Source organism: Callithrix jacchus, chromosome 10, assembly GCF_049354715.1.
Source record: "Callithrix jacchus isolate 240 chromosome 10, calJac240_pri, whole genome shotgun sequence".
NCBI lineage: Eukaryota > Metazoa > Chordata > Mammalia > Primates > Cebidae > Callithrix > Callithrix jacchus.
In genome coordinates this window covers 124,272,660-124,296,397 of record NC_133511.1, presented here as the reverse complement: position 1 = coordinate 124,296,397, position 23,738 = coordinate 124,272,660, and the positions used below count along the sequence as shown (strand labels likewise).

The window sequence follows — 23,738 nt, the reverse complement described above, 5'->3', positions numbered from 1 at the left end:
ATAACAGACATGTAAAAGCTGCCCATCTTACCTCTTGGAACCTAGTTTTTTTTTTATTTGTTTGAGACAGAGTCTCGTTCTGTCACCCAGGCTGGAGTGCAATGGCTTGATCTTGGCTCATTGCAACCTCTGCCTCCTGGTTTCAAGCAACTCTCCCACCTCAACCTCCCAGGTAGCTGGGACCACAGGCATGCACTACCACGTCGAGCTGATTTTTGTATTTTTAGTAGTGGCATGGTTTCACCATGTTAGCCAGGCTGGTCTTTAACTCCTAATCTTAAGTGATCTGCCAGTCTTGGCCTCCCAGAGTGCTGGGATTACAGGGGTGAGCCACTGCACTCAGCCTATTTTCTATATTTTGATTGTGGTGGTACTTACATGAATAAATACGTTTGTCAAAACTCACTGAAATGCACATTTAAAATGGGAGTCCACTTTACTGAATGTCAACTTTACCTCAATAAAGTTGGTTTTTTAAAAAGCACTAGTGTGGCCGGGTGCAGTGGCTGACGCCTATAATCCCAGCACTTGGGAGGCAGAGGTGGGCGGATCACTGGAGGTCGGGAGTTCGAGACCAGCCTGACCAACATGCAGAAACCCTGTCTCTACTAAAAATACAAAATTAGCCAGGCATGGTGGTGTATGCCTGAAATCCCAGCTACTCGGGAGGCTGACGCATGAGAATCACAGGAACTCGGGAGGCGGAGGTTGCAGTGAGTCGAGATCGTGCCATTGCACTCCAGGCTGGACAGCAAGAGCAAAACTGTGTCTCAAAATAAATAAAATAAAATAACACGCAGTAGTGAAATATACTGGAAAAGACCTAGATAAATGAAGGGACATACTAATGGGGGGGGGGAATAAGAACTCTACCAAAAGAAACAGCAACAAAAATAACTTAATTATAGCTATAAATGTTTTTTTGTTTGTTTTGAGACAGGGTCTCATTTTGTTGCTCAGGCTGGAGTCCCGTGGCACTATCTCGGCTCACTGCAACTTCTGCCTTTCTGGGTTCAAGCAATTCTTGTGCCACAGCCTCCTGCGTGGTCTCGAACTCCTGGGCTCAAGTGATCCACCCACCTTGGCCCCCCAAAAGTGCTGGGATTAGAGGTGTGAACAACCAGGCCAGGCCTCTAGCATTTATAAATATAAAACTTGATCTGGTCAATACTTTATCATTATTTATTTATTTATTTTTAAGACGGGGTTTCACCATGTTGGTCAGGCTGGTCTTGAACTCCCAACCTCAGGTGATCCACCCACCTTGGCCTCCAAAAGTGCTTGGATTACAGGCATGAGCCACCACGCCCGGCCAATAAATACTTTACCATTATTAAGATTTTGAAATGTGTGACTATTCCACACAAAGTCTCCTATTTTATTCTACCAACAGAATACCCATGTTATTGCTTATATAGCAAGGTCACAAAAAGCTTACCTGCTTTTTTATTTTTTGAGACAGAGTTTCGCTCTTGTTACCCAGGCTGGAGTGCAATGGCGCCATCTCGGCTCACCGCAACCTCCGCCTCCCGGGTTCAGGCAATTCTCCTGCCTCAGCCTCCTGAGTAGCTGGGATTACAGGCACATGCCACCATGCCCAGCTGATTTTTTGTATTTTTAGTAGAGACAGGGTTTCACCATGTTGACCAGGATGGTCTCAATCTCTTGACCTTGTGATCCACCCGCCTTGGCCTCCCAAAGTGCTGGGATTACAGCTTACCTGATTTTAGAATATGAGCTTGGTAATAACTCATTCAATCTTTCTAGTCATGTTTTAGGTCTCTGTAAGATATTGGTAATGTGGTCTCTGTCCTCTTAATAATTTCCTATTTCTGAGCCCTCTCATAGGTTCTTCTCCTCCATTTAATGGTAATATGTTTTTCTAATTTTTATAAAATGATGTCACATTTTTATCATTAGAACTAGGGACAGAGTGAATAAATTCTGGATGCCACAAAAAAGGCTTCATGTGGAATAGTCATACATTTCAAAATCTTGATAATGGAAAAGTACTGACCATGCCAAGTTTTACATTTATAGCTACAATCATGTTATTTTTGTTGTTGCTGCTTACTTTTGTTTGTTTTTTTTCCCCTTCATAAATAAAGACAGGGTCTCATTATGGTGCCCAGACTGGTCTCGAATTCCTAGGCTCAAGCAGTCCTCCTGCTTCAACCCTCTAGTAGCTGGGACTACAGGGGGGATGCCACCATACCCGGCTAATTTTTCTGTAGAGACTAGGTTTTACTATGTTTCCCAGGCTGGTCTCAAACTCCTGAGCTCAAGTGATCTGTCTACCTTGACCTCCCAAAGTTCTAGAATTACAGGCATGAGCCACCATGCCTTGCTTCTATTTATATTTTTTCAAGACAGAGTCTTGGAATGTCAGCTAGGCTAGAGTGAGAGGGTATGATCACAGCTCACTGTAGTCTCAACCTCCCAGGCTAAAGCAATCCTCCCACCTCAGTCTCTTGAGTAACCAGGACTACAGGTGCATGTCACCATGCCTGGCTAATTTTTAAAATTTTTTGTAGAGATGAGGTCTTGCTATGTTAACCAAGCTGGTCTTGAACTCCTAGGCTCAAGGGATTCTCCCACCTCCGCCTCCCAAAGTGCTGGAATTACAGGCATGAGCCAATGTGCCTGGCCATTCCTGTTATTTTAAAATTAAAATTCTATAAATAGGCCGGGTGCAGTGGCTCAGGCCTATAATCCCAGCACTTTGGGAGGCTGAGGGAGGTGAGTTACCTGAGGTTAGGAGTTTGAGACCAGCTTGGCCAACATGATGAAACCCCATCTCTACTAAAAATATAAAAATTAGCTGGGCGTAGTGGTGTGCCCCTGTAATCCCAGTTACTCGAGAGGCTGAGGTGGGAGAATTGCTTGAACCTAGGAAGCAGAGGCTGCAGTGAGCTGAGATCACACCACTGAACTCAAGCCTGGGCAACAGAGCAAGACTCTGTCTCAAAAAAAAAATAATAAAAATTTTAAAAATTCTAAAAATATTAAGGAAGTAAAATTACAAATAAATATAATGTTATTGGAATTCTTACATCCCTCGCACTAAATTTCTTTTTTTTTGGAACAGAAATGCAAGAACAGCCGCTGCATCCAGCCCCTTCCACCCGAGGGGCGCGGCCAGGAGATGCTCGTTTTATGATCCCATTCTTTTTTTTTTTTTTCTCGCACTAAATTTCTATTTAGCAAACCACATTAGGCTAATAAGAAGGCTAAATTCTAGCCACCTGTCTTCCTCTAATTCCACATGATCAAATAGACAATGATGACTAATATAAAAATAGTTTTTTTTGGCTGGGTGCGATGGCTTATGCCTGTAATCCCAGCACTTTGGGAGACCAAGGCAGGTTGATTCTTGAGGTCAGGAGTTAAGACCAGCCTGGCCAACATGATGAAACTCTGTCTCTACCAGAAAAAATACAAAAATTAGCAGTGCTGGTGGCCTGTAGTCCCAGCTACTCAGGAGGCTGAGGTAGGAGAATTGCTTGAATCAGAGAGGCAGAGAGAAGATCACGTCACTGCACTTCATATCCTAGATGACAAAGCAAGACTTGGTCTCAAAATAAATAAAAAATAAAAATGTTTTTTATTTTTGGGGTCTCAAGACATTCTCCAGACTAGTCTTGAACTACTGGCCTCAAGCAATCCTCCGGTCTCAGCCTCTCAAAGTGTTGGGATTACAAGTGTGAGCTACCATGCCTGGTCAAGAGTTAATTTTTTTTTTGAGACAGAGTCTCACTGTGTTACCCAGGCTGGAATACAGTGGCATGATCTCAGCTTACTGCAACCTCCAACTCCTGGGTTCAAGCGATTCTTGTGCCTCAGCCTCCCAAGTAGCTGGAATTACAAGGTGCATGCAACCACACCTGGCTAATTGTTGTATTTTTAATAGGGATGGGATTTTGTCATGTTGACCAGGCTGGTCTCAAACTCCTGACCTCAGGTGATCCATCCGCCTTGGCCTCCAAAAATGCTAGAATTCCAGGCATGAGCTACCACGTTCTGCCCACAAGAGTGAATTTTAATACTCCTTTCTGTTACATGCAAAGCTCAATGTTCCTACATTAAGTTACTGGTGACACAAATGAGAATAATCCTGCCCTATGTAAAATTAAGTAATTTCATGTCCAGGCACAGTGGCTCACACTTGTAATCCTAGCACTTTGGGAGGCCAAAGTGGGAGGACTGCTTGAGCCCGGAGTTCAAGATCAGCCTGGGCAAAATAGTAAGACCCTGTCTCTAATCATGGGTCACTGCAGCCTCAACCTTCTGGGCTCAGGTTACCCTGCCACCTCAGCCTCCTGAGTAGCTGGGATTACACACATATGCCATCACACCCAGCTATTTTTTTTTTCTGTACTTTTTGGGGTTTCACCATGTTGCTCTAGCTGGTCTCAAACTCCTCAGCTAAAGCAATCTACCAGCTTTGACCTCCCAAAATGCTGGGATTACAAGCATCAGTTACCAACACCCAGCCAAAAACAACCCTTTTTGGTCACAATGACAATACGAAGAAAATGATTACACTAACCGTGGAGGGCCTCTGCACCATGTTCTCCAGTCTGGTGTGGCTAAACTCAAGGCTGATGACATTATAGAGTTTCTCTCGCTCCTCCTCTGGGGTCTCATAGTAGCGTGTCCACTGAGCCATGGTCATTTCAATGCCTTTTTGCGTGTTCACGTCCATGACATCCACCATGCGACGACTCCCTGTCATAAAAGATGCATCAATCATCTCTATCAAGCCACTCACTAATATCCTTAAATATACTAAGAATATTTTTAAAGAAAGGAAAAAAAAACTATCCTTTCTTATTTTCAATAATAGACAAGCAAAATGTTCTCACTCAACATAATCATAATCAAATCACAGAGAATGGAAAAGATAATGGATAATGTTAATAATAATCATTCCCTAAGGCATGTTAACTATACAGTCAGTTGTTGAATCTTTTATCTAAGGTCTCATTTAATACTAACAATTCTAAATGCTAAATACTAATCTCCATTTCATACATGAGAAAGCAGGTGTTAGGTAATGTACAGAACAAAGCAGGACAAGAACCCAGGCAGGCTCACTCTAGAGTCAAGCTCTTACTTACTGAGCTATACTGATTTGATGCAGGCTGACCTAATCTATCCGATAATTTGAATAAAGGATCCATGATTTAGGGGGTAATAGACTGATTTTGAATTTATATTCTTTTGTTAAACAAGGTTATTTCCCAAACCTGTCAATAATATCCTAGTCCATAAAGATAATTATCCTAGCTCATGAAGAATAAAGTCCCCTTTCATTCATTCCACAAATATAGAATGGCAAAGATACCAGGATGGACACAAAGATCTGTATCAGATTCTTGTTGACTGTAACAACAACAACAACAACAAAATGCAGAAGGCCACGAGAGTCAGCATAAAATAGTAATGGAGAGAAAACAATAGCTTTGGAGCCAAAGATACCTAAGTTTGTTTGTTTGCTTGTTTATTTATTTGGAGACGGAGTCTCGCTCTGTCACCCAGACTGGAGTGCAGTAGCAAGACCTGGCTCACTCAACCCCCCACCTCTTGGGTACAAGAATTCTACTTCAGCCTTCTGAGTAGCTGGGACTACAGGTGCATGCTGCCACCCCCGGCTATTTTTTGTACTTTAGTAGAGACAAGGTTTCACTGTGTTGCCCATGCTGGTCTCAAAATCCTGAGCTTAGGCAATCTGCCCACCTTGGCCTCCCAAAGTGCTGAGATTACAGGTGTGAGTCACTGTGCCTGGTCTATTTATTCATTTTATTTTATTTATTTATTTAGAGACAAAGTCTCATTCTGTTGCCCAGGCTGGAGTGCAGTGGCACGATCTCAGCTCACTGCAACCTCTACCTCTTGAGTTCAAGTGATTCTCCTGCCTCAGCCTCCTCCTGAATAGCTGGGATTACAGGTGTGCACCACCACGCCTGGCTAATTTTTATATTTTTAGTAGAGATGGGGTTTTACTACATTGGTCAGGCTGGTCTTGAACTCCTGACCTCGTGATCCACCCGCCTCCATCTCCCAACAAGTTGGAATTACAGGTGTGAGCCACCACGCTCAGCTATTTATTTGAGACAATCTTGCTGTCGCCCAGACTGGAGTGCTGTGGCATGAAATCTTGGTTTACTGTAATCTCTACCTCCCAGGTTCAAGTAATTCTCGTGCCTCAGCCTCCTGAGTTGCTGGGACTACAGCCACATGCCACCACACCTGCCTCATTTTTATATTTTTAGTAGAGTCAGGATTTTGCCATGTTGCCCAGGCTAGTCTTGAACTCCTGACCTCAGGTGATCCACCCGCATTGGTCTTCCAAAATGTTCGGACTACAGGCCTGAGCCACTGCACCTGACTGAGACCTAAGTTTAAATCTCAGTTCCTATATACTACGTAGACAAGTTATGTAATTTCTCTGAACATTAATATCTTGTGGAGGATGAATATCACCTTGTGGGCCACTGTGAAGATTTAAAGTCGATGAAGTAAAATATTTAATACAAAGTAGGTGCTCAAGCGGCAGTAAAAACCAAAGGAAAGTATCATACTTTTATTAGACAGATTGGAAAAGGCTTTAGGAAAAGTGGGGGAAGAATACGTAGAATTCTAACAAGAGATGATTCAACAGGGACAATTCCACGCAGAAATAAAGGCATAAACTAAAAGATTCAGAAAATGGTGGTCAAGGAAGGGAGGGAGAATAAAAAGTTGACAATATTGCCTGCCTAGTGGGGCATGGTGGCTCACATCTGTAATCCCAGCACTCCGGGAGATAAAGGTGGGCAGACTGCTCGAGTACTGCTCGAGTCCAGGAGTTTGAGACCAGCCTGGGCAACACAGCAAAACACCATCTCTACTAAAAATACAAAAAATTAAAACATACACATACACACAAAATAAAAAAATAAAAATAAAAATACAAAGATTTAGCTGTGCATGGTAGCAGGTGCCTGTAATCCCAGCTACTCAGGAGGCTGAGCTGGAAGAATCACCTGAGCCCAGGAGGTTGAGGCTAGAGTGAGCGGAGATCATCATTGCACTCCAGCCTGGGCAACCAGCATGAAACTATTGAAAACAAAACAACAACTATATATATGGATGGAGGGGGGGGGAGAGAGAGGGGGAGAGAGAGAGAGAGAGAGAGAGAGAGAGAGAGAGAGAGAGAGAGAGAGAGAGAGAGAGACTGCCTTGTAAGATAAATAACACTATGTACCTGTCATGGCTGGATACACCACATAGCATTAGAACCTGATTCCCTGCCTTTGAGAAATTTATAGTTTAGTTAAAGATAAGAGGTAATACCCTAGAGAAGAAGAATATGGTCAGTATAAAGTAGACAAGGCAGAATATATATATTAATAGTAAAACAACTAATAATGTAAAGCAATAGACTGAACCTGCCCATCATATTTTAAAAGAAAAAGTGGATGTCACATCAAAACTGCCAAGAAATACCACTTCACACCCACTAGGATCACTATAATTTTTAAAATGGAAGATAACAAGTGCTAGCAACAACGAAGAGAAATTAGAACCCTCAAACATTACTGGTGGGAATACAGGATGATGCAGCCACTATGGTTGGCAGTTCCTCAATAAACTAAACACAGAATGACCACGTGACTCAGCAATTCCACCCCTAGGCATATATCTAAAAGAACTGAACAAGTGTTCAAACAAAAGCTTGTACATAAATATTCACTGCAGCACTATTTGAAGCAGCAGAAAGAAATAACACAAACGTTTATCATGATATGAACAGATAAACAAAATGTGGTTGATCCATTCAAGAAAATATTTGGCCATCAAAAGGAATGAAGTACTAATACATGCTACAACAGAGATATACCAAGAAAACATACGTATCAAAGAAGCCTACACAAAGTAGGTGTTCAACTCGCTAATTCTAGTTTTCTCACTACATACTATATAGTTCCCTTTCTATGGAATATACAGATTAGACAACTTCACCAAGACAGGGAATAGATTCATTGCTGCCAGGAGTTAAGAGGAGGAGAAAACAGGGAATGACTGCTCAGTGGTATGGAGTTTCTGTAGGGTGATGAAATTCTACAACTAGATAGTGATGGTGGCACATCGTGAAAAAACTTAACGACACAGGCATGCTTGAAAATGGGTACATGACAATGAAATATTTTATGCAGAAACAGAAACAATGTAATAGTTATGATGGTAAATTTTATATTATCTGTATTTAACCCTAATTTAAGAAATTACAAGTAAATACTTTCCTTCAACAATGCAGAGGAGGCTGGGCATGGTGGCTCATGCCTGTAATCCCAGCACTTGGGGAAGCCAAGGTGAGCAGATCACTTGCAGTCAGGAGTACCAGATCAGGTTGGCCAACATTGTGAAACCCCAACTCTACTAAAAACACAAAAATTAGCCAGGTGTGGTGGTGCGTGCCCATAGTCCCAGCTATTCAGGAGGCTGAGGCAGGAGAATCGTTTGAACCCAGGAGGCAGAGGTTGCAGTGAGCTGAGATGGCACCACTGCACTCCAGCCTAGATGACAGAGTGAGACTGTCTTAAAGAAAAAAAAAAAACAAAAAGAAAAAGAATGTAGAGCAAAGTAGAGGAAAGCAAAGTTTTATTCTTTTTTTCCTTTTGAGATGGGGCCTCACTCTATCACCCATGCTAGAGTGCAGTGGCACTATCTAGGTTCACTGCAACCTCTGAAGCCTTCCGGGTTAAAGAATCCTCCCACCTCAGCTTCCTGAGTAGTTGGGACTACTGGTGCATGCCACCATGCTCAGTTAATTTTTTTGTATTTTTAGTAGAGATGAGGTTTTGCCATGTTGCCCAGGCTGATATTCTTTTATTACTAGAATACTTAGTATAGGCCTATCTTGGAGATACTGTGGGCTCAGTTCCAGACCACCGCAATAAAGCAAATACTGCAATAGGCAAGACACACAAACTTTTTGGTTTCACAGTGCACATAAAAGTTATATTTAGGTTATACTGTAGGCTATTAAGTGTGCAACAGCATTGTGCCTACAAAAACAAGGTATATACTTTTATTTTAAAATACTTTATTGCTAAAAATGCTAACAATCATCTGAGCCTTCAGTGAGTCATAATCTTTGCTTGTGGAGGACTTGCCTCAATGTCCCTATTGAGGGCTGCTGACTGATCAGGGTGGTGGCTGCTGAAGGCTGGTGGATATGACAATTTCTTTTTCTTTCACTGAAGTGTACAGGGTCCTGCTCTGTTGCCCAGGCTGGAGTACACTGATGCATAGCTCACCACAGCCACAAACTCCTGGGCTCAGATGATCCTCCCACCTTAGCCTCCTGAGTAGCTGGGAATACAGGCATGCACCACAATGCCTGGGTAATATTTTAATTTTTTGCAGATGTAAGATCTAGCTGTGTTTCTCAGATTGACAATTTCTTAAAATAAGACAACAATGAAGTTTGCAACATGGATTGATACTTCCTTTCACAGAAACATTTCTCTGTAGAATGCGATGCTATTTGATAGCATTTTACCCACAGCCGAACTTCTTTCAAATTTGGAGTCAATCCTTTCAAACCCTACTTCTGCTCTATAAACTCACCTTATGTAATATGCTAAATACCTGGCTGTCATTTTAACTATGTTCACAGCATCTTCACCAGAAGTATATTCCATCTTAAGAAACCAACTACTTTCTTTGCTCATCTGTAAGAAGCAACTCCTCATCTACTCAAGTTTCATTACAGATTGCAACAATTCAGTCACACCTTCAACTCCCTAATTCTAGTTCTCTCATTATTTTCACTGCATTTGCAGTTATTTCCTCTACTGAAGTCTTGATCCCCTTAAAGTCATCCATAAAAGTGGGAATCAACTTCTTCGAAACATCTGTTAATGATGATATTTTGACCTCCTCCCATGTACCACAAATGTTTTCATTTTAATTAATTTTTTAGAGACAGGGTCTCACTCTCATGCCCAGGCTGGAATCACAGCAGCAAGATCAGAGCTCACTGCAGCCTCAAATTCCTGGGTGCAAGTGATTTTCCCATCTCGGCCTCCCAAACAGTTTGGATTACAAGTATGCATCACCAAGAATGGCTAATTGTTGCCCAGGCTGGTCTCAAACTCCTGGCCTCAAAGGATCTACCCACCTGGGCCTATCAAAATGTTGGGATTACAGGCATGAGCCACCATGCCAAGCCACAAATGTTCTTAATGGTATCTACGGTGGTGAATCCTTTCCAGATGTTTTTCCATTGATTTGGTCCAGATCCATCAGAGGAATCACTACCTATTGCAGCTACAGCCTCATGCAATGTATTTCTTAAATAATAAGACTAACGTTGAAATTACTCCTTGATCCATGGGCCACAGAATGAATACTATTTTCTGGCATGAAAACAATATTAATCTCAGGCAGGGCATGGTAGCTCATGCTTGTAATCCCAGCACTTCAGGAGGCCAAGACAGGTAAATCCCTTGAGCCTAGGAGTTCGAAACCAGCCAGGGAAACACAGTGAAACCGTGTCTCCACTAAAACATAAGAAAATTAGCTGGGTGTGTTGGCACCTGCCTGTAGGCCCAGCTAAAGGCTGAGGTGGAAGGATCACCTGAGCCCAGGGACACTAAGCCTGGCATGAGCCATGATCATACCACTGTACTCCAGCTTGGGCAACAGAGTGAGACCCAGTCTTAAAAAACAACAAAACAAAAAAAAGTATTAATCTCTTATACATTCTCATCAGAGCTCTTGGGTGAACAGGTACATTGCCAATGAGCAGCAATATTTTGAAAGGAACCTTTTTTTCCTGAGCAAATCTCCAGAGTGGGCTTAATATATTCAGCACACCATACTGTAAAACAGATGTGCTGTCATCTAGGCTTTGTTGTTCCATTAACGGAGTAGATTTAGCATAATTCTTAAGGGCCCTAGGATTTTAGAATGGTAAATGAGGTTTTCTAGAATGGTAAATTTGGTTTCCAATTCAAATCACCAGCTGCATTAGCCCCTAACAAGATAGTCAGCCTGTCCCTCGAAGCAGTTGGCTTCTCTCTAGCTATGAAAATCCTAGATGGCATCTTCTTCCAATAGAAGGCTGTTTCATCTACATGGAAAACCTGTTGTCAGTGCAGCCTCCATCATTAACGATCCCTGGATCTCCTGGATAACTTGCTGCAGCTTCTACATCAGCATGTGCTGCTGCTTTACCTTGTACTTTTATGTTACAAAGATGGTTTAAACTTCATAAACCAACCTCTCCTAACTTCAGACTTTTCTTCTGTAGCTCCCTCACCTCTCCAGCCTTCACAGAATCAAGGAGAATTAGGGCTTTGCTGTGGCTTAGGGTTTGTTAAGGGAATGTTATAGCTAGTTTGATTTTCTGTTCAAACCACTCAAACTTTCTCCATATCAGCAATAAGGCTATTTTTCTTTCTTAACATTCCCATGTTCATTGGAGTAGCACTTTTAATTTCCTTCAAGAACCTTTCCTTTGCATTCACATCTTAGTTAACTATCTGATGTAAAAGGCCTATCTTGGCTTTTGGCATCCTTTATCACTGAACTTAATCATTTCTAACTTTTGATTCAAAGTGATTGTAATATTAATAGTGGGCCTAGGGCCTAATTTCAATATTGTTGTGTCTCAGGGAATAGGGAGGCCTGAGGAGAGAAAGAGAACAGGGAAATAGCAATTTGGCAAAGCAGTCAGAACACACACATTTCAAGTCTGCTCTTCTATGTGGATGCAGTTCATGGCACCCAAACAAGTGTAATAATGATGTCAAAGATCACTGATCAGCTGGGTGCACTGGGTCATGCCTGTGACCCACTTTGGGGAGGCTGAGGGGAGTGAATCACTTGAGGTCAGGAGTCTGAGACCATCCTGATCAACATGGTGAAACTCCATCTCTACTAAAAATACAATAATAGCCAGGCATGGTGGCACATACCAGTAATCTCAGCTACTTGGGAGGCTGAGGCATGAGAATTGCTTGAACCCAGGAGGTGGAGGTTAGAGTAAGCCAAGATTGTGACACTGCACTCCAGCCTGGGTGACAGAGTGAGACTCCATCTCAAAAAAAAAAAAAAAAAAAAAAAAAAAGACACTGATCACCACTAACAAATAATAATAAAAATGTTTTAAATAGTCCGAGAATTACCAAAACGTTCTATTGGAAAAAGGGCGGCTATGAATTTGCTCAATGCAGGTTTGCCACGAACCTTCTATTTGTTAAAAAAAAAAAGAAAAGAAAGAAAAGAAATACACCATCTGCAAAGGGCAATAATATGAGGTGTGCTCATACTCTGGGTATGGACCAGAGCACATTCTGTGATGGTCAAAGCAATAGCTAACATTTACTGAGAACTCAGCACAGTTGATCCTTGCACAGGTTTGAACTATATGGGTTCACTTACACATGAATTTTCTTCCACCCCGGCCACTCCAGAGACAGCAAAAGCAATCCCACCTTCTCCTCCTTAGCCCACTCATCATGAAGACGAAAAGATAGTAAACATATTTTCTTTTATGACTTTAATAATTTTCTCTTAATTTATTGTAAGAATATAGTATACAATATGTATAACATAAAATATGTATTAATCAACTGTTTACATTATCCGTAAGGCTTCCAGTAAACAGTAGGTTATCAGCAGTTAAGTTTCTGAGGAGTTCCAAGTTACATGTAGATTTTTGACTTGTTGGGGGTTGGTGCCTCTAGCCCTTACGTTGTTAAGGGTCAATTGTATATGCCAGACAGTGTTCTAAGTACTTCACATTTAAGTAACTTGTTCAAGATTACAGAGATAGTAATTAGTGTCGCTGGGGACCACTTTGCTCCAGAGTCCATTCTCAACCAATACATTCTATCACAGAAGTAAGCCATTGACATGACAGAATGGCTTACTTCTGTCTGAGACATAAAGTAACACTGAAGAAGTAACATTCCACCACAGGCTGAAAAGAGCTGGATCAGTTTTTTCACGGTATTTTGCCAGTGATTAGCTATCCAAGACACAAAAAAAATCCAGGCTTTAAAAATCTGGGTAGAAAGTTAGTTACTGGCTGGGCACAGTGGCTCACACTTGTAATCCCAACACTCTGGTGGGCCGAAGTGGGTTGACTACTTGAGCTCAGAAGTTCCAAGACCAGCCTGGGCAACTTGGCAAAACCCCATCTCCACACAAAAATACAAAAATTATCTGGGCACGGTGGTGCCCACCTATGGCCCCAGCTACTTGGGAAGCTGAGGTGAAAGGACTGCTTGAGCCCAGGAAGTCAAGCCTGCAGTGAGCCATGACTTTACCACTGGACTCCAGCCTGGGTGACAAAGCAAGATCCTGCCTCAAAAAAAAAAAAAAAAGTTCATTTCAGATAAGGTCTGTTAGGTTAGATATAATTGCTGCTTTATTTTAAGTCACAGCAAAGATATCTGTGTTTATCCTTGGGTTTATTTAGAAAATATAAGGTTACAAAGGCTAGTAGGGATCCAAAGATCACTACTAGCAGTAGGAAGATTACGGAGGAGATAAAAAGTGATAAGGAAGTAGGAAGAAAACCAAAGAAAGACTGATGACTGAATAAGATCTTATATATGTGTATAGCTCAGCAATTTGAATACTGTATCCAGCAGTCTAGTTTCTTATTTTCAACTTGTAAAAAATTGTGGTAAAACACAAAAAACATAAAATGTTCTATCTTAACCACTTTTAGGAGTACGGTTGAGTGTTATTAAATATATTCACAATGTTGTAAAACCATTACCCACCATCCATCTCCATAACTCGGTTCATCTTATAAAACTGAAACTATGGCCCTATTAAGTCCCCACTGCCCTTCTCCCTAGCAACCACCATTCTATTTCGTCTTCATGATTTTGGTTACTCTATATACTTCATTCATGTCAGTGGAATTATACAGTATTTGTCTTTTTATGGCTGGCTTATTTCACTTAGCCTAAGTCCTTAGGATTCATATAATTTGTGGTATACATCAGCATTTCCTTTTTTTTTTGGAGACAGTCTCGTTCTGACATCAGGGTGGAGTACAATGGTGTGATCTTGGCTCACTGAAACCTCCACCTCCTGGGTTCAAGAGATTTTCTTGCTTCAGCCTCCTAAGTAGTTGGGATTACAGGCATGTGCCACTACGCCCAGCTAATTTTTGTATTTTTAGTAGAAACAGGGTTTCACTATGTTGGCCAGGCTGGTCTCACTTCTCTTGATCTTGTGATCCACACGCCTGAGCCTCCCAAAGTGCTAGGATTACAGGCGTGAGCCACCGTGCTGGCCTTTCCTTCCTTTTTAAGGCTAAATAATATTCCAGTGTATGAAAATACCACATTATGCTCATATATTCACCACTGATGGACACTTAGGTTGCTACCACATTTTGCTACTATGACTAATTGAGCCAGACGCTGTGGTGCGTGCCTGTAGTCCCAGTTATGCAAGAGGCTAAGGCAGGAAGACAGCTTGAGTCCAAGATTTCAGCGACACCTGGACAACATAATGAGACCTCATCTCTTAAAACTATAAAAGGCCCACTTGCTCCCTCCTGCTATCTGGCTGACATGAAGAAATGGAGGTGGCAGCAGTCAGCCTGCATCTGAGGCTCATGGGCAGCAAACCCCTGCTCATGCACCATGAATGATTCTGCCAAAGGAGGTTTCACTGTAGTGGATCATGTCTTGTTAGAAGATGGCCCTAAGGTGGACGATTGTGCCACTGCTCCTCAATTTGTGACCAACAATTATGTTTGTGTGACTCAGCTTAACTGTGATGGGGTGGGTATGCAATATAAAGATTACATCTAAGTAAAAGAAATTTAGCAATTATTGTGCTTTTGAGATAAGTCTGAAGAAATCACAACATCTTGAGTTGATAGAAGATACTGTGGAGTTGGCAAAGAAAACTGCTGTAAGTGGTAGAAAAATGATTCATTCCTTATTGGAGGCTTATTGAGAACTGGTTATAAAATAGAAAATAAAATACTAGCAATGGAAGCAGCTTTGAACTGGGTAAATACACAGGCATTATAATAATTCTAACTAAATTAGAATAGGCTGACAATTGTTGGCTTATGTTAAGTATTTTCTTTAGTGAATATAATTACAACATAACTGAAGTTCTAACAGAAAACTGTAATTTGCTTGATGAATGTAAAACCCAAAGTTATACAGACTGCACAGAGCACAGACGACTAATAAAAATAAAAGGAAATGAAGAGTTTTGCAAAGAAAGACTTGATATAGCTCTATTACACCAGAGCCACTGAATAGAGACCAGAAAACCACTTTCTTTATAGTAACTGAGCTCTTTGTTTTCTTCACACTGAACAGTTTAAAACACAGTCCCATGGTATAAAATTTGGAAAATACAAGAGTTTAAAAAGAAAATGAAAATCACCAGTAATCCAACCACCTTGGAGAATACTGCTATATTAGTTATGCAACTGAGTTACTAAGGTTGAGATGTTTTGAAGGATGCTAGATCTGAGAATCTGGCTGAGCAGCTGCAGGGACAGCTGGGGGTAAAGCAACCACCCTCCCCTAGTTTAGGCAAAGATGTACTCCTCAGCTGTTCCACAAGGCCAGGATTCCTATCTGCTGTCGTTGAAGCAAGAATTGAGACATACAAAGAGAATAGAAATGGAACATTTTAAGCTAATACTAGAAAAGAAAGAAAGATTAATATCCAAAATGGCAAGATTAATATGGCAAGATTAGTATCTAAATGGTAGACAGGTGCAGTGAGATCATATCTGTAATCTCTGCACTTTGAGAGGCCAAGGCAGGAGGACTGCTTGAGGCCTGGGGCTAGAGACCAGCCTCTTTAACACAGAGAGACCACCCTTGTCTCCATGAATATATAAGTATTTAAAAGGATAAAAATAATAATATCTCCTACAACATGGCTGTGATTCTTCTGAGCACTTTATGTGTATTAACTTTTGAAACTAGAGTTTCTGCTATTAGTCACTATGAGAAAGTGGTTAACAGAATAAAAGGGAACGGGAAAGTTTAAAAAATTTTAAAATACATGGCCCAAATAGTTAATCAACATTTCTGAGAACATGATTATCCTTACAGAACATGCAGATTAAAAACTACAAGTTTCTCTTTCATAACCATCATTGTCAAAAGTTTAAAAATCTCTTCCAGGCATGATGGCTCACGCCTGTAATCCCAGCACTTTGGGAGGCTGAGGCCGGTGGATCACCTGAGGTCAAGAGTTCAAGAACAGCTTGGCCAACGTGGCAAAACCCCGTCTCTACTAAAAATACAAAAATGACCTGGGCGTGGTGGCAGGCATCTGTAATTTCAGCTACTTGGGAGGCTGAGGCTGGAGAATCCCTTGAACCCACGAGACAGAGGTTGCAGCGAGCTGAGATTGTGCCACTCTCCTCCAACCTGGGGAATGGAGTGAGACTGCCTATGCCCCACCAAAAAAAAATAAAAATAAAAAAAGTATATATCTTGTAATATCAAGTGTTTGAGAGAATATGGAACAAAGGACACTCTCATACTTGCCTGAACAAAGTGTAAACTGGAACAATCACTTTGGAGAGCAATTTGACAAGGTGAAAATGTACATACTTTTCAGCCCACTTCTAAGCTCATACCCTCTATGATGTGTACTCAGGAAGAAATGTATTAGCCTTCATTGTAGCATTATTTGTAAGAGTAAAGAAATGGAGGCTGGGTGTGGTAGCTCATGCCAGTACTTTGGGAGGCCAAGGTGGCTGGATCACATAAGATCAGGAGTTTGAGATCAGCCTGCCCAACATGGTGAAACCCATAAAGATACAAAATTGGCTGGGCGTGGTGGCGCATACTGTAATCCCAGGTACTTGGGAGGCCGAGGTAGAAGAATCACTTGAACCTGGGAAGTGGAGGCTGCAGTTAGCCAAGATTGGGCCACTGCATTCAGGGCACCAAAAAAATGGAAGCAATGTAAATGTCCATCATAGGGGGAATGGGTATATTGTGGATAAATGATGGTATATTCATACAATGGAATTCTATATGGCAGTTAAAATGAATGCAATGTGAGCAAAAAAGCAAGATGCAGAATGATTTGTACACTATGATATCATTTGGTTAATGTTTAAAAACATGCAAAACGATATGCCTATCTACAGACTGTGTGTTAAAAATCAAGGGAGTGGCTATCTCTGGACAGAGGAGGAAGGAAAAGGGACGGAAGATGGGAAGAATGGTACACAGTGGATGTCAACTCTAATAAACTTCGGCAAAAAGAGGTGAAGTAAACATAGCAAAAGGTTACTCTCTTACTAAGTTGTACACAAATGGATGTTCATTTTGGGTTCACAGATGGGCATTCATTTTGTTACTGATATTCTCTAATTTTATGTATACTTGAAATATTTGATAAAAAGCAAACCTTAAGTGTAATTTAAGACACACATGAGAAAAGAAAAAAATACTAGTAATAACAAATAAAAAGGTAATGTCATCTACCAACAGAGGTGACTTTACTTCTTCCTTTCCAATTTGCATGCCTTTTATTTCCTTCTTTTGCCTAATTGTGCTGGTTAGGACTTCCAATACTATACTGAACAGAGGCAGTAAAAGCAGGCATCTTTACCTTTTTCCTGATCTTAAATGCTTTTGGTCTTTCACCATTGAGTATATTTACTGGGAGTTTTTCATATAAAGCTTTTATTACGTTGAAGTAGTTTCCTTCTATTTCTAGTTTGTCAAGTGTTTTTATCATGAATTTTGTCAAATGTGTTCTTTGTATCAATTGAAATGATCATCTGACTTTTTCCCCCTTCACTCTATTAATGAAATTTTCATTGATTGATGCTCACATGTCGAGCATCTATTCCAGGAATAAATCCTACTTGGCCATGGTGTATAATCTTTTTAGTATGCTGCTGAATTTAGCATGTATTTTGTTGAGGATTTTTACGTCATTGTTCAAAAAGGATATTGATTTGTAGTTTTCTGGTACTGTCTTTTACTTGCTTTGATAGGGTAATGCAGGCCTCACAGAATGAGTTACGTGTTCCCTCTTATATTCTTTGGAAAAGTTTGAACAGAATTGGTGTTCCTTCCTCTTTAAATGTTTAGTAGACTTCACCATTGAAGCTATCAGACCCAGGCTTTTCTCTGTTGGGAGATTTTTGAATGTTGACTTAATCTCCTCACTAATTACAATATAGTTCTATTCAAATTTCAAATTTTCTATTTCTTAGTGATTTAGTCTTGTTAAGTTTTGTGTTTCTAGAAATTTGTCCACTTCATCTAGGTTAACCAATTCATTGATGAACAATTGGTCTTTTTTTTTTTTTTTTTGAGACACAGTCCTTCTGTGTTGCCGAGGCTGGAGTGCAGGAGCACAATTTTGGCTCACTGCAACCTCCACCTCCCCAATTCAAGTAATTCTCATGCTTCAGCCTCCTGAGTAGCTACAACTACAGGCACATGCCACCACATCCAACTCACTTTTTGTTTTTAGTAGAGACAGAGTTTCGCCATGTTGCTTGCGCAGGCTGGTCTCAAACTCCTGAGCTCAGGCGATGTACCCACCTCAGCCTCCCAAAGTGTTAGGATTATAGGCGTGAGCCACTGTGTATAGTATTCCCTTATAACCTTTTTATTTCTACAGAATTGGAAGTAATGTCCTTTCACTTCTTTTTTTTTTCTTTGAAATGAATTCCGCTTGTCTCAGGCTGGAGTGCAATGGTGCGACCTTGGATCACTGCAACCTCCACTTCCCAGGTTCAAGTGATTCTCCTGCCTCAGCCTCCTGAGTAGCTGGGATTACAGGCATGCACCACTATGTCCAGCTAATTTTTGTATTTTTAGTAGAGACAGGGTTTCACCATGTTGGCCAAGCTGGTCTCGAACTCCTCACCTCAGGTGATCCAAGCACCATGCCCTCCCAAAATGCTGGGATTACAGGTGTGCGCCACCACGCCTGGCCCTCACTTTCACTTCTGATTTTAGTAATCTGATCTTTCTTTCCTTAGTCCATCTAGTTAAAGCTTTGCTAATTTTACTTATCTTTTCAAAGAAGAACCAACTTTTTGCTTCTTTGACTTTATTGTTTTTCTATTTTTTATTTCATTTATCTCTGCTCTAATCTTTATTACTTCCTTCCTTTAGCTTTAGGTTTAGTTTGCCTTTTTTTCTGGTTATTTAATTTGTAAGGTTAGAGTGTTAGTTTTAAGATTCTCTTCTTTTGTTGAAAAAGTTTTTTTTGACACGGAGTCTCACTTTGTTGCTAAGGCTGTAGGTCCAATGCCTGATCTCGGCTCACTACAACCTCTGCTTTCCAGGTTTAAGTGATTCTCCTGCCTCCTGTGTAGCTGGTACTACAGGTGTGCACCACCATGCCTGGCTAATTTTCATATTTTTAGTAGAGATAGGGTTTCGCTACGTTGGTTGGGCTGGTCTAAAACTCCAGACCCTCAGGTGATCCACCCACCTAAGCCCCCCAAAGTACTGGCATTACAGGCGTGAGCTGCCTCACCTGGCTGAGACAAGGTCTTGGTACGCTGCCCAGGCTGGCCTCAAAATCCTGGGCTCAAGCAATCCCAGGTGCTGGGATTATAGGTGTGAGCCATTATACCAGGTCCCTCTTGAAACCATTCTTTGATTTAAAGTCTGCTTTAGGGCCCAGTACGGTGGCTCACGCCTATAATCCCAGCACGTCAGAAGGCTGAGGCAGGCAGCTCACTTGAAGTTGGGAGTTTGAGACTAGCCTGGCAAACATGGTGAAACCCACTCTCTACTAAAAATACAAACATTAGCTGGGCATGGTGGCAGGCACCTGTAAACCCAGCTACTTGGGAGGCTGAGGCAGGAGAATCACTTGAACCAGGAGACAGAGGTTGCAATAAGTCGAGACTGCACCACTGCACTACTCCCTGGGTGACAGAGCAAGATGCCATCTCTAAATAAATAAATGAATGAAAACAAAAGTCTGTTTTAACTGATATTAGTATACCCACCCCTGCTCTTTTGGTTACTGTTTGCATGGAATAGCTGTTTCCATCCTTTCACTTTCAATCTATTTCTGTCTTTTTTTTTTTTTTTTTTTTTTTTTAATAAAGATGGGGTTTCACCATGTTGGTTAGGCTGGTCTTGAACTCTGACCTCAGGTGATCCACCCACCTTGGCCTCCTAAGTACTTGAATTACAGGCGTGAGCCACCACGCCTGGCCCTATTTTTGTCTGTTGGATCTTCAGTGAGTCTCCTGTGGATAGCATATAGTTGTATCTTGCCATTTTTATCCATTCTGCCAATTTCTTGTCTTTTGATTGGGGAGTTTAATCCATTTATATTTAGAGTACTTGTAAGGAATTTCTGTCATTTTGGTACTTTATTTCTGTATCCTTATAGCTTTGTTCCTCATTTTCCTAAATTATTGTTTTCTTTTGTATTTAGATACATTTCTTTAAAAAAAAATTTTTTTTTTTAAGATGGGGTTTCATCATGATGGCCAGGCTGGTCTTGAACTCCTGACCTCAGGTGATCCACCCCACCTCAGCCTCCCAAAGTGCTAGGATTATAGGCGTGAGCCACTGTGCCCAGACTTTAGATACATTTCTTTGGTGAAATGTGTAAATTCCTTTCACATTTCCTTCTGTATATATATTATAGATATTTTCTTTATGGTTACCATAAAGATTATGTCTAATATCTTAAAGTTAAACATTCCATTTTTAATTAATACCAGTTCGACTTCACTATTATTCAAAGAATTCGCTCCTTTATAGCTGCCTCTATCCTTTTTCATTACTGATGTCACAAAACCCATCTTATATACTGGGCCCCTATTAATTATTAGTTTATGCCCCTAAACATAAACTAGTATTTCATTCAATCATGGAGTGGGAGAAATTAATCTTTGCTATGCTGCCCAGGCTGGTCTTGAATTCCTGGGTTCAAGCAATCCTCCCACCTCAGCCTACTGAGTAGCTGGGATTACAGGCATGTACCACTATACCCATTTTTTTTTCTTTTTTTCATCCAGCCCAAAATGTCATACCCAGTTCTAATAATTTTTTTCAATGTATTAATCTCTTAAATTATGTACCAATAAAATGTGGGGCTACACTCAAAATTTCAGTGTTAGTTTTTAGGCTAATAACTATCTTTTTAAAAATACATTCATCTCTTAAACTATGGAGAAAACAAAAAGGAGCTACAAGCCATTGTTAAGATAATACTAACTCTTATAATTACCCATGTATTTAACTTTATTGAGATATTTCTTCATATGGCTTCAAGTTACAATCTAATGTCCTTTCCTTTCACTTTGCAGGACTCTCCTGAGCACTTCTTACAAGGCAGGTCCAGTGGTAACAAGTGTCCTTAGCTTTTGTTTTTCTGAGACTGTCTTAATTTCTTGCCCCTTTTGAAGGACAGTTTTGCCAGATATAAAATTCTTGGTTGACAGTTTTGTTTTGTTTTCCTTTTAGCACTTTGAATACATTGCCTCACTGCCTCCTGGTCTCCAAAGTTTCTGATGAGAAATTGGTTCCTAATTTTACTGAGGATACCTTTATGTAATGAATAATTTAGTTATTTTCTCTTGAAGCTTTCAAGAGTTTGTCTCTGGCTTTTTAAAGTTTGATTATAATGTGTCTTCATGACAGTCTCTGAGTTCATCTTACTTGGAGTTCATTGAGCTGTTTGGATATTTATATTCATGTCTTGCATCAAATTTGGGAAATTTTCAGCCATTATTTGATCAAATACATATTATCCCTGATCCTATTTTCCTTCTAGTACTTCTGTAATGTATATGTTGGTATACTTAATGGTGTCAAAAATGTTCCTTTAGTTCTTAGTCCGTTTTGTGCTGCTGTTAATAGAATACCTGAATAGGTAATTTATGATTAACAGAAATTTATTAGCTCACAGTTCTGGAGGCTGGGAAGTCTAAAATCAAGGTGCCAGCATCTGGTGAGGGCCTTTTCGCTGTATTATCCCATGGCGAAAAGCAAGACAGTAAGAGAATGAGAGAAAGCAAGAAGGGGCCGAACTCACCCTTTTATAACAGCACCAATCCCACCTGTGAGAGTGGAGCCCCTGTAGCCTAATTATCTCTTAAAGGTCCCACCCCCTCCTTTTTTTTTTGAGACGGAGTTTCGCTCATTACCCAGGCTGGGATGCAATGGCGCGATCTCGGCTCACCGCAACCTCCACCTCCTGGGTTCAGGCAATTCTCCTGCCTCAGCCTCCTGAGTAGCTGGGATTAGAGGCATGCGCCACCGTGCCCAGCTAATTTTTTGTATTTTTAATAGAGATGGGGTTTCACCATGTTGACCATGGTGGTCTCGATCTCTTGACCTTGTGATCCACCCGCCTCGGCCTCCCAAAGTGCTGGGATTACAGGCTTGAGCCACCGCACCCAGCCGGTTCCACCCCTTAATACTGTAACTGGCACTTCAATTTCAACATGAAATTGGAAGGGCTTTTTTTTTTTGAGACAGAGTTTCACTCTTGCCACCCAGGCTGGAGTGCAATGGCGCAATATCAGCTCACTGCAACCTCCGTCTCCCGGGTTTAATCGATTGTTCTGTCTCAGCCTTATGAATAGCTGGGATTACAGGTGCCTGCCAATATGCCCAGCTAATTTTCGTATCTTTAGTAGAGACTGGATTTCACCATGTTGGGCAGACTAGTCCAGAACTCCTGAACTCAAGTGATCCACTCACCTTGGCCTCCCAAAGTGCTGGGATTATAGGCATGAGCCACAGTGCCCAACATTTAAACTGTGGCAGGCTATGTTCACTTTTCTTTAATTTTTGTCATTCTATTCATTAGACTTACTAATCTCCACTGTCCTATTTTCACTGATTCTTTTGCTTGTTCAAATCTGCCTTTGAATCGGGTTTTCATTTGAATTACTGTATTATTCAGCTCCAGAATTTCCTTTTGGTTTAAAGTTTTCTGTTTATTGATACTTCTGTTTCATTCATACATTACTTTCTTGACTTCCTCCACAAATTTCTTAGTTTTCTGAGCATCTTTAAGACAGCTATTTGAAAATATTTGTCTATTAGATCCACAATCAGGACTTTTTCAAAGACATTTTCTGTTGATTTTTTTTTTCCTTTTAATGGGCCATACTTTCCTCTTTCTTAGCATGCCTTATGATTTTTTTGTTAAAAACTGAACATTTGAATTTAATAATGTGGTAACTCTCAAAATCTGATTCTCTCTCTTCCCCAGAGTTTTCTGTGTTTTATTTTTATTTATTTATTTTTTTGAGACAGAGTCTTGCTCTGTTGCCAGGCTGGAGTGCAGTGGCGCAATCTGGGCTCATTGCAACCTTTGCCTCCTGGGTTCAAGCGATTCTTCTACCTCAGCCTCCCGAGTAGCTGGGACCACAGGCGCGTGCCACCACACCCGGCTAATTTTTGTATTTTTAGTAGAAATGAGGTTTCACCATGTTGGCCAGGATAGTCTCAATCTCTTGACCTCATGAATCACCCACCTTGGCCTCCCAAAGTGCTGGGATTACAGTTGTGAGCCACCGCGCCTGGCCTTTTCTGTGTTTTATTATTGAGTGTTTTGTTGTTTTTGTGTAGGCTATCTCTGTGTCAAAGATCAATCTGAGGTTCTTACATCTTTTCTGAGCCTGCACCTTCCAGGTACATATGCAGTCACTTCCTATTCTGAATGTACTAGTCTTTAATATCTGGCTCTCAAAGGGGAAAAGAGAAAACTAA

General features: G+C 40.9%; 1 protein-coding gene across 8 annotated transcripts in view; it reads right to left on the bottom strand.

Annotated features, from left to right (window-relative positions):
- The window catches only part of KDM2A (lysine demethylase 2A), a 143,369-nt gene that overhangs the window by 46,582 nt on the left and 73,049 nt on the right, over nucleotides 1-23,738 (bottom strand). For all 8 annotated transcript variants that reach the window (XM_017978308.5, XM_035263450.3, XM_078341538.1 and 5 more), the window contains one exon: nucleotides 4,550-4,728. In XM_017978308.5, the coding sequence (XP_017833797.2) occupies nucleotides 4,550-4,728 (179 nt within the window). The remainder of the gene's footprint in view (nucleotides 1-4,549; nucleotides 4,729-23,738) is intronic.